Raw genomic sequence first — 12,011 nt, 5'->3', positions numbered from 1 at the left:
AGAATAGGCGAAACTAATCCTTTCATCAGAAAAATTCACATGACTTTATTATGCATTGATTTTCACCAGTCTTTTCCTATTAACCACAGCCAGTCAAGTGTCACCCCAGCAAAAATGCCTCCAAGGAGAAACAACACCAACAAGTTCCCCAATGCATTTTGTTCAGGACCCTACAACAAAAGTTCCAAAGCAGTGTCACATTCACAACTTGTCTGTATGATGTATACTTGTTTTTAATATTAAAATTAAAACTCACCTTGTAACCTTTTGGTGCAGATGTAAGAACACATACAGTAAGGTAACCATTGGACAAGCCCAAGAAGGATGTCAAGAATATCATCCAACCTTGGTCACCATACTTTGCAGTGAAATAAAATGCTGGAACAAGTAGGAACCGACAAAGAATCATTATTGTTATCAACTTCCTGGACTCCAACTTCAACTTCTTCACTAGTGGAATGTATCTTCCAATCAGATCACATACATTGTACATTGCAATCAAAACAAGAGCATACCTAGTATGTATTTGGAAATGTCAGATGATACTGAGTTCATGTCTAGTTATGAAGGCAGAGGAAAATTGATGGAAGAACTTGTTTATGAAGTTACCATGTGCCTAGGCTGTGTGATCCAGTATCTTCTGATAGGAACCCAGGGAAGATGGATAGTGTGAGAGTATATATTAGGAACATGTCAAGTGCATAATCCATGTTTTCTAGTAACAATTGCTGGATTCCCTTCCTCTCTGGTTGTTTTTCATATCCCTCAACCTGGGGGGGAATTTGCATTAAGTTCAATCTTGAAAAATAAGAAATTTGTGTAGCACAATGGAAAGTAATAAAAGGCTATTACTTCTTCAGATAATGTTTCTATGCCACCAGCTGCAAGGTCAGCTGAAACAGTTTTGGATCCTTCAGATGCTGCTTTTGAACGGTAGTACTTCACAATTGGTATTTTGGGGAAAACAAAGGCATAGAGAAGAACACAAACAAGCTCAAAGAATGTTGATATGGCAAAGAATAGAACTGCAAGGAAAGGTAAAAAAACAATAAGAGAAACAGAAGATTATGATGACAAGAAGCTGTAACTTGAGTGTTGATGAGTAGAACTAGAACCTACTTGCTCCTTTCCGAAGACCATCCTTAGAATTCTCAAATGCAGCTTTTGTGATTAGCCTCAAAGCAGAGGTTAATGCACCAGATGCTGCCAAACCAGCAAGGAAAGACTGCAACAAGAAATTTAAACCAGATTTAAAAAAATGCATTACATGTTTAAACTTTAAATTACTAATTATGTTACCCATGTTAACCTGAATGAATTCTTGTCTCATGTAAGACAAATCTCCCACCATTCCACCTTGAACATGAGCATCCGCAACCCCAAAAGCGCCGCTAATTGCGCATATACCAATGTAAGTTCCAAGACCTCCTTTACCAGATGTTGCTAAATCCAACTAATGGAGATTGACAGGAAGATTTAATCAAAACCATCCTAAAAAGAAATCAAAACTCACAAGCAAGTTAATTTAAGAGGACCTACAATTAAGACCAATAAAGTGCTTATGAAAAAGAGAGTGTATCCAAATAGGTTTCGGATTCTTGTGTTGATTTTGGCCTCATTATAAGCCAGTATTGCAAGTGTTCCAACTGCAAATGGTTGATACACAAGAGTAAGCACCCTAGGAGGATGGTATTTCTGCATAACCAAATGAATATGAGAATCACACAATAGTGTATAACAAAGATACGTGGCTATTTTTATAGATTTATTCAAAGTTTAATAACTTAACTATCAAAGTTTGCTATAAATTTTTATTAAGATGTATGAGAAGCACCATCAACAGAAAAATACATGAAAAATTTGTTACCGGAAACAAGTAAACGTAGTAATCTTCAATTGTCAGCATGCTGTTCCATGAAAAAAGACATCCATTGCCAAGAAGCCAGCAGACAAATATTGCAAGATATTTTCCCTGTTAATACCAAATAAAAAAGGAAAATGGAAATTACAATTTCGTTTGCTTTAGTGTTCCTAAGATCCAATATAATTAGTAGTAGATCCTACACAAACCTGAACACGTGCTGGAACATCACTACTGTTATCCATGGCTACAGTGGATGATTCTATTCAATCTACAAGAAGGAAAATTTATACTTATGAAGAAGCCTAATCTGTTTATAATATCTACTATCTACTATATAATAATGAGCCATCACCACATATAATATCTGTAAATTGAATTCTTTAACAGTCTTGGGACCATGTGCAACTCATATAACTCTCATCACCCCAGAAAATAAAAAAGAAGAAATAGCATGGCTTTTGATTAACAGAAAACGTTGAAAATGCTAGAAAAAAAAAGGATCATAAATTGATAATAATTATAAACGCTTTGATTGGAATATATGCTAAGTATTTCTTAATCAATAATAGCTGACGGCACGGAACCTATATATATAAAATAAGAGTAATTAATTAGTATATAGAGAATTGGTGGCATCTGCATATTATCAGTGGAATCTAAGCGCCATAATGGTGATATACACATATATGAAAAATATGCATTTTTTCTTGAAGATAATAACAATCAATAAGAGTAAACAAAATTTATGTCGACATACATATACATATACACATATATTATATGCAGAAAAGGGGGTAGACCAAGCTAAGTTACCAGCAATTCCATATAGTGCCATTTAAAAGGTAGAAAATCAAATATCAGTTGTGTTTGACGTGCAACAGAATGAAAGCAAAGCAGATTAACTAATGAAGGAAAAACTTACTCTACAACTCACTGCGTGCAAGGCTCCCCCAAGAAGCATATGGAAGTGGGAGAAATCTGATTCCGCATTCTAGCTAGGATAAACCAGAATCTTAATCTATTCTTGATACTATGTTGGTGGACAACATTTGACCATAATGAGTAAAAGTGAGTCCAAAATTTCAATTTAAATAGTTCTATTACTTAGTGTTATTTATTATAAATAGAGATACTATGTTATTTATTATTTATTTTTCTCTTATCTAATATTTTTTTTTATTTTTTTCTTATCCTATTAATTCTTTCTTATTCAATTTCTTTCTTTTTATTTATTGGAGCATTTTCTTAATTCAAGTTTTTTCTTCAGTTAGTAGCATTTTGAATATTATGCTAATAGTTGTCATATCGATGACGATGATGACTATAATAAATTAAATAATCAAGCTATATTTATACTACAAATCAGTCATTATTTAATTATTAATATAAAATATAAAATAAACATATATAAATATTTTTTTATTGTGTATGATATCTTTTAATTCGATAAATCAAAAATTAATTTGTACGAATTTAAATTTTATTAAAAAATTTATCGTCGATTAATAAATTATTATAAATATAAATTAAGACTCAAATTTCAATATTTTTTTAAGTAGATAAATAAATGGATCAATATGAATGCTGCGTGGAATTGAATGACTCATGGTTTGCGTTCATACTTCATATTTCGCAGCTGGGATGGGACCGTTGACTTTGCCATCATGCTCACACTTAGTGTAATAGTGTTATTCAAATCAATCGGCTGGCATATGCATCATTATTCTTCTATGTATCCACATCCGTTACACATATTACTACTGCTAATAATAGTACTAGTAATTCATTTGTGTCCATTATAAGTCAACATTTACAATGACGTACAAGATGCCACAGAAGTTGGCGTACTGGAAATAATTTTCAAATCCCTCAATTTTCTTTTATTGCAAAATCATTTATTAGTCCCTTCGTTGGATTCACATGGCTATTACTTCAACGCTGAGGAATCTGTTTCTCTTTATGAATGTCAACGACAATGAGGTTGTGAAGGTGGAAATTAAACTACTAACTAACTTCATATATACTATTCAAATTTTTTCCACCAACCCACTCTCCTATTTCCAGTAAAATTTTGAAAGTCTAAAGGATCGATAGATCACGTTTTTACATTTCGTATTGTACTTAAATAATTTAAAATATATTTAAGATTTAATAAAAATATTTTGTTTTTAATAAAAAAACTTTACTCAAATAAGCCAATCTAAATTAATACTAATTCAATTTAAAATTTCATTCCCCCACCACTTCCAAACTTCACAGCATTATATTATTCTAAGCTTTTAGTATAAGCACTTGATTCATTCACACTTGAGTCAAATGAACTTGGTTTTTTAATAGATTTGAATCTATCTCTTCATTTGCATCCCAATTGTTATTGAAGAAAGTATTAGGGATTAAGCGATCGAGTTTGTATTTACACAAAGTTTAATATATAAATTGGGAGAAATTCAGAGACGGAAATGGCATCCAGGGGAAGTGAAGAAGACATGCAAGAGAAGAATTACGAGGTTCCTTCTTATGTTATATACTAGCATATTGATTACAAAACATGTTTATATATGAATAGGAGAAGAGATAAGAGTTTGAATTATAGATTACATATGATGATATGTGTATGTGGGAGGTGTGAGAATGGAAGAAGAGTAGTCTAAGCCCACCAGGGAGCGTCACCGGTTCTGAAATCAGTCTCAACCCATGGAACAAACACCACCTTCCCATCATCCACATCACAATGCGCCAATGCCAGAGACTGTCCACCAATAACAAGAAAATTATTCACTAGTGTTGTTTCTAGTCACAGATAGAAGAGTGAAGAATTTTTGAAATTTTGCTTACCAAAGGAGCAGGTCCTCTGACAACTCTTCCTTGGTCATTGTACTGAGATCCATGGCAAGGGCAGATGAACTTGTTCTCCGCTGCATTCCACGGCACCACACAACCAAGGTGAGTGCACACCGCATTAATCCCATATGTTGCCAGTGTTCTGTCTTTCTCCACCACAAGGTACGTTGGATCTCCCTGTAAAATACACCTCATGAACAACATTCATATTATGAAAATTTTAAAAACTATGTATGTATCTTTGTGTAAAATACCTTCAATCCTTGTGTAAGTGTACGGTCACCAGGTCCATGCGCCTTGAGCCATTGGTCTGCAAGCACATCATTTCCAAGTGCATCCTTTGCAACAGTACCACCAGTAGCAGATCCTGAACTGTAATCAATCATTTGCATGAAACTCTCTCTCTATATGATGGTGAATGGAAAGGAAGGAAGGAAGAAAGAAAAAAAAAAGATGAATTACCCAGGAGGGACGAAGAAATAGGTATAAGGAATGAGCATTCCAGTAGAGGGGAGAGCAACAGCACCAAGGAGGAGAAGATTCATGAGCTGTCTCTTCCCCATGTCAGGTACTCTGTCAGCTGGAATACTCGTCGCCATGCATACCACTCTCATCCCTTTTCCCTTCCCAATCTTCACCTCTTTCCTTGAACATGACGATGAGGGGCACAGTACCCCACTCCTCCTAGAACATAGCTGAAATCAACACAACCAACCAACATGTTATGATAATTATGATTCCTTATTCAAACTCAAAACACCGTGTGTAGGTTTACCTGCGAAGGGGCTATAGAGGGCATTGTGGTGGAAGCCATGCTTACACAAACAGTAAGAGGAAGATGAATCGAGGATGATGAGATGATATGATGATGGGTTAAAAATCTTAAACGAGAGGCAACGGTTTTTCTTGGATAAGGTGCTCTTGCCACGTGGCTGCCACATCGCCACATCTTCATTTCCCAATTTCGGATAATGCTTCATGTGGGCCTACTCTAATCAATATTGGGCCTAACCCTCTTTATCTTGGGCGCTTGGGCTTCGGCCCTTTTCTCTGCTTGTGGACTATTACCGAAAACCATACACACACTGGCTCTTTGGACCTTTACAAGATTCAAGAAAAAATTAATAAATTAGGTCCAGTCCAAAAAAGTGACTCGTATTCACCTAACGTCATGTAAGTAGATACCAAAGAATTATGAAAAAGAAGAAAACAGCATGATCAAACCTATTGATAGATGTGTAGGGTTTTGATTGCAATTTGCAGATTATTGTATCCCAAATAAGTAGGTAGGAAAAGGCCCACTAGTTTGCGTTGTCTACGTCCTCCATTGCAAACACAAAGGCATAGAATGATGTTGTTATCTGCATGGGGGGTATGGCGTGCCTCGTGCACTTATTATCAATCCATCATGCGCTTCTCTCACTACTCACTACCCTCATGTTGTTCTATAATATTACTCTCTCTTTTCTTCCGTAAAGAATTTTCATTTTATATTAAGCGTGGAGTTGCCTTCAAAAGGATTAAATTTACTTTTTTTTTTTTATAAGATATATAATTGTTGAGAGTAAGTGAGATAAGAGAAAGAGGAAAAGGGGCGGGTAATAGTGTTGAAACGAGAGAGAAAAAGGAATGAATACACATTGGGTGTCTTTAGGCTTTCTCTTGCATCAATGCAGCGAAAGAGGAGAATCTAAGGGTTTCGTCAAAGGAGATAAAACCAAAGAAGCAAAGCAAAAGGAGAGTCCTCAGCTATTTCATGTAAGTAGATATATATTATAAAAGGAAGGAAAGGTGTACCACAGGGGATATAGATAGAGCAAGATTGAAGCAACCACAAAGAAATAGAACGTTCTTTAAAGTCTTTTTCCAAGTGATGAAATCACATGAAAAAGCCGTTTTGCATCTAGTAATGTCTCAAACCTTTTTATGTCTCCAACTTAACTCAATTAAAACTCTTTAGTCTATTGAGCCAACACTGTATTGTATTGAGGGGGTGTAGTGCACTTTTTGTGGACCAACGGCCAAAGATATTAGACTGATTCTAATTCTCAAATTTATTATTTTATATTTAAATATTTTAATCCAATTTTTCGATTTAATTTATAGTAAAAAAAAATTACATCAATACAAATTGGAATTTTTTATTTGTGCACCACAAAATTTTGAATTTAAATTTCAAAAAGAATTTAACCATTAGATTTCTTAACAAATTTTATTAACGTCAAATCTAAGGATAAGATTTATTAATTAAAATAAAAAAATTAACATCCATGTTAAAAAAACACCAAATTGTCATTACAACATATTAAACACAATGTTTTTTCATGTCTAAAAAAAGCCAGTCAAAATTTAAATTAAAATAAAATAAAAATGTTGAGAAGACGGTCCAATAAAAACTTTAACATAAGATAAAAATAAATTTGTGTATTTCTAAACAATTTATTTTTCTGAGAGTTTAAGAGATGCTAATTACCTTGTTGTCTTCCTTATTTATTTATCGCCTAAAGACTTGATGAAATAATTAATCAAGTGAGTGATGAAGCCAGGATCCCAAAGCCTCCCAAGAACTAGCTCGCTAGCTTTCCCACATCTTAAAAACCACAATGACAATTATATGTTCCTTTGACCAATGTTTTATTATGAGCCACACACAGAGACAGGTGTCTCAAATAATTACATTATGGAGAAATATTTCTTAAACTCATTGTGTGTGGATATATATGTATATTTAAAGATTTATCACATCTCATAAGCCAATATCATATATTAAGTTTCTTTGATCGAGGACCGAGCGCCCCAAAGTCACCACTCATCACACCAAGAGTTCACGAGTTGCAACCATGAGATACATACACTATTCCGATCGTTATTTACTTTTATGAATGCATGGCAGAGATACAATGTGTCTTAATTTTAATATTGTCTCTACTTGTTCCAATGCTTGGAGAGATCTTGGGAATAAAGTTTTGTCATTAATATCTTTGTATGCTTCTTAATATAGTAACTATTATTATTGTTAGTTGTTGTTGTTGCACCCCTCAGGTCGCACATAGTGTGAATAAAAGAAGGACCTGCATGCCTCCATGTGGGTTTCAGATTTAGGCCCCCAAAGTGATAAATGAATGGTTCTTCTCAAAAGAAGGTGTAATTGATTTGATGAGAACCGTAGTATTGTGCCATTTTTTTTCCCTTAACAATGACTTGACCATATGATAGTTTTTGCTCTTTCTTCAGGGTTCAGAGTGGGACTTTGCATTTTTTGGTTTTTCCAACACCTTTTAACACACAGGTGTATTGAGGGGGAGAACACCAAATATGTCCCCACAATAATTACTATATAAAATTTTAAAAAATTACCAAGATTTGGACACAACAAGAAAATTTTTTTCTGGCTTTTATTATACTGGAAACTTTTTAAAGCTGCACGGTGTCCCCATTCTCTTATTGATAGCCAATTTCTTTTTCTTTTTTAAAGCTATTATATATATATATATATATGGGAGATTGTAGAATATTTATATTTATGGTGGCTATAATAACTATGCAAGTATTATTAAATTAAAGTTATATTTTTAATTATATTTTGGTAATTCTTTTAGTAATATTTTTTAAAAAACATTATTAAATAATAAAAAATTTATTACTTTAATTTTAGTAATATTTTTTAAAATATTATAACCATCGTTACTATTGTAACATAGACATATACTAGAATAATCCTATATGTGTGTAATAATTCATTATTGTATTTGTGTGTGTTCATAAATATAGGTAACTTTTCACAAGAATATAATTTAAGATTATTTAAAGTATTTAGACTATGTTAATTTTAAAACTTATTAAGTGCTTAATTAGTGAAAATCTGCACTAAAATAAATGTTGTTAAAGTAGCCAAATATTTTTAACAGAGATTGAATATGTGCAAAATGGGAAGTGTATGTATGGATGTATATATATGATGTATGTGTATGGGATACGGGGATAGTAGAATATGAGTTGGAAAGTTGGAATGAATGGCGCATAAAGAGACATATAGTCATATACGTAAGTCGTATCTGTTGGAGACGAGTAGGTTTAGTAATAAGGGTCTCACGGGATGGTTCCATGTTTCATGTTTGGGCTAAATAAAAATAGGGTTCATGTAATAATTTAAAGTTTTCAATTTTGCACAGCTGTAAGTATAGGGGAGTATCACGGTACTGTAGCACTTCACTTAATTATCCCATAGTTATTTAATCTATCCCCATATTTAATGGCTATTTAATGACTTAGCTTCACACACTACCTGTTGCAATGTTGACTTAGAATTATTAGTACTGTTATTTATTTGATTTTATTCTTAATATTTTTTATTTATTTTAAAATTATTTTTAATATTTTTTATTTTGTTCTTAAAATTTTAGATGAAATTAAAATTTAAGGATAATTTTAATGCAAAGTAAAAAAGTTAAGGATAAAATTAAATATAATTAAATATAGAAATATTTTAAAAAAAATTACAAACATTAGGTACAGAAAATATAGTTTATTTTTATATTTTTTAATTTTTTCTAAAATCTTAAAAATAAAAAATATAAACCAAGCACATCCTATACATCCTCAAATTCAAATACTTCTCAGTCAATCCAAATTAATTACCATAAATCAAAATTATCGTTAAACACAACAATTACATCAGGGCAAGTTCTCTACTAGGATACTAATAATAAGTATATTCTATTTCAAACATAACAAGAATTCTTGTCCTTCATTGACAAACAACAGTTTAATTTTCTAAATATAGAATATGTTACATGCATTTCATATCTTTATCGTGTTATTATTTTGGTAGTTTCTTCATTTTCAACCACAATGTTCTTTTTCAGATAAAACTAGTTTCGATATTTTCAATTCTAATATATATGAACCTTATTTTAATTTCTTCTCAAATTAAGAAGGATAGAACAAAATTTTAAACAACAATAAAAAGGGGATCTATCAAAAATGTTGAAATTATGCACCAAATTATCCAACAAATGGATCAATGAAAAAAAGTATTAAAAAAAAAATACAAGAAACCTTTTTAAAAAGAAATAAAATTCATTTTATGATTATTTTAAAAAGAATTACAAATAACTTTTTTCTTAGAGAATACTACCAAATCCAAAACCTACCAACCTAGCATAAAAAACATGATCACTTTTAATTCTTATCAGTTTCATACTCTTTCGTGGATGACAAACATATGAATAATGAATGTATGGAAATAAGATTTCAATGCTTACCTGTCTTTATGTTGTTGTGTGACTCGTATATATAGGAAGATATATATGTTTGACCTTGATCTTAATTAGTGCCCGGAAATCCAGTTAAACATCATAATTGAAACTTCGTTCAGTCCCCAAGATCATGAACATTATAACTTAATTTATCTTTTTAGAGACTACTTAATTAGCCACCATGTGGCGGTATTAAACCTTAAAATTATATATAATTAAGTTGCCCTGCACTGCACAGGCCTGAAAATAAGTGACAATCACAAACGACATCACGAATTATAAAAAAAAATATTAAGATAGAACTAATATATATAAGTATGCATTATTAATAATTTATCCCATTTGTTTCCACTAAATAACTTTATAAGACAATAATAGTCTATATATAAGCTGAAAATTTAAATATAATTATTTTTATATAAATTTATAATTAATAACTAACATATGTAACTTAGTCAAACATTAAATTATTTAATCGTTTTAAATTATTAATAATTTTACATAAAAATAACTACATATTAATTTTTTATCATAATTTAATTAGTCTAACCACGTCATAAAAATAACTATTACCAAAAAAAGAAAGAATTTTTTAAGAAAAAGTATAGGTAAACAATGAAAATATTAAACAATGTAAACAATAGATATATCGGATGTTCATTTTACTAGTGTACGGATGGTTATTTTAATATTAAAATTTAGAAGTTTAATTTGGAGGTGTAGTATGTTTTTATTTGATTGGTGGTTGTTCACATTGTTCAACAAAGTCATTGTTCCCCTAGCATTCCCCATTTTTTAAATAGAGGATGGGTGGATGTAACTCCAAACTTTGACTATATATATGTAAAGTTGTAATGTAAGTCAAAGGATCAAATATGAAAATAATAACCTTACTTATTAAGACAATTTTTTGTTTTTGCATTATGGTAATGATTACCGTGGACCATGCATAAACTAGGCTAAAACAGAACAGAACATGCCTACTACTTCATGAATCATGATAAGAATTTGACTTGTTATTTTTCTGCTCAATCCTCAGACTGTCGTAGACAGATTTTCGAGAATGAAACAGATCAATTCCCATCTCCTACCCACTACTTTATGCTGGAAACATATATATAATGTTTCATTATTTCTAATCATTGAAATTCAAATCCCATTGCACCCGTTTATTGCTCATTAAGTTTGGCTATGCTTCCTGACAAATTGGAATATTGGGATCATTTGTTGTATGTATTCAAAGTTCTGATTAATTAAAAGAGTGTCATTATTATTAACTCCTATTCTTCTTTTGGTAATCTTATTGTACATTATTTTGGTTTGTTATTAATACGATTTTAATGATAATTGGTCTATTTCTTACAGAACAGGCCTATACGTGAGTCCTATGTAGGGAATTGACCAATCTTAAAGTGATATGGAGAATTAACTAAAGCAAATAATAAATAAATAAATAAATAAATAAAGTAAACTACTTCCGTAGAATTGACAATATGAAATCACATAATAATGAAAGATCGACGGTTTTATACTAATTACTAACCATTGACAGAGGTGGGGACATTGCTCTAACAAGAAAAGTATCATATTTTGTAGGCATTATAAAAGCTAATTTAACTGTTCGAATGCATTAAAACAGTTCATTAATTTAACTGGGGGAGCTTTGTTTAGACAAGGGGCATCACCCTCCAAAATTTTTGTAAAAATATTAATAGTTTTACTTTAAAAAAATAAAATTAATTCATTTAATAATTAAATTGATATGCTTTTAATTTATATATTTATATTTGAATTAAATATTATTATAAAATTAATACTAAATTTTATTTGGTTTTTCATATATTTTTATGTATTATTTTATTTTTAGAATAATAAAAATTATAATATAATTAGTAATAATATCAATTATTAATAAAAAGTCATTATTTTATTTTTAAATCAACTTTATAAATTTAATGTCATTATAGTATCAACACTGTTTACATTAATAAATTTTGATATTTTATTTTATTAGAAATTTAAAATTTTATTTTATTGTATTATATTAT

General features: G+C 30.9%; 2 protein-coding genes across 4 annotated transcripts; both read right to left on the bottom strand.

Annotated features, from left to right (window-relative positions):
- Positions 1 to 6: 6 nt before the first annotated feature.
- Positions 7 to 2,935, bottom strand: LOC107462098 (equilibrative nucleotide transporter 3). 3 transcript variants are annotated; one of them, XM_016080661.3, is made up of 10 exons: positions 2,787 to 2,935; positions 2,071 to 2,132; positions 1,868 to 1,972; positions 1,540 to 1,695; positions 1,310 to 1,453; positions 1,120 to 1,225; positions 853 to 1,025; positions 610 to 770; positions 257 to 515; positions 7 to 170 (listed from the first exon to the last, which is right to left on the bottom strand). In XM_016080661.3, the coding sequence occupies exons 2-10, from the start codon at positions 2,104 to 2,106 to the stop codon at positions 63 to 65; spliced, it is 1,248 nt and encodes a 415-aa protein (XP_015936147.1). In that variant the 5' UTR covers positions 2,107 to 2,132; positions 2,787 to 2,935; the 3' UTR covers positions 7 to 62. The 3 variants fall into 3 exon arrangements, with proteins under 3 accessions (XP_015936147.1, XP_015936149.1, XP_052109060.1); XM_016080663.3 differs by lacking the exon at positions 2,787 to 2,935 and adding an exon at positions 2,678 to 2,702; XM_052253100.1 differs by lacking the exon at positions 2,787 to 2,935 and adding an exon at positions 2,217 to 2,339.
- A 1,416-nt stretch (positions 2,936 to 4,351) lies between these two features.
- Positions 4,352 to 7,310, bottom strand: LOC107462083 (cytochrome b6-f complex iron-sulfur subunit, chloroplastic). Its single transcript, XM_016080649.3, has 6 exons — positions 7,179 to 7,310; positions 5,481 to 5,804; positions 5,168 to 5,400; positions 4,960 to 5,077; positions 4,700 to 4,882; positions 4,352 to 4,613 (listed from the first exon to the last, which is right to left on the bottom strand). The coding sequence occupies exons 2-6, from the start codon at positions 5,658 to 5,660 to the stop codon at positions 4,512 to 4,514; spliced, it is 816 nt and encodes a 271-aa protein (XP_015936135.2). The 5' UTR covers positions 5,661 to 5,804; positions 7,179 to 7,310; the 3' UTR covers positions 4,352 to 4,511.
- Positions 7,311 to 12,011: the final 4,701 nt, after the last annotated feature.

This window comes from Arachis duranensis, chromosome 8 (assembly GCF_000817695.3).
Source record: "Arachis duranensis cultivar V14167 chromosome 8, aradu.V14167.gnm2.J7QH, whole genome shotgun sequence".
In the NCBI taxonomy this organism is placed as follows: Eukaryota; Viridiplantae; Streptophyta; class Magnoliopsida; order Fabales; family Fabaceae; genus Arachis; species Arachis duranensis.
Note: the sequence above shows the minus strand (reverse complement) of the source record. Positions and strands in the feature narration are given on the sequence as shown.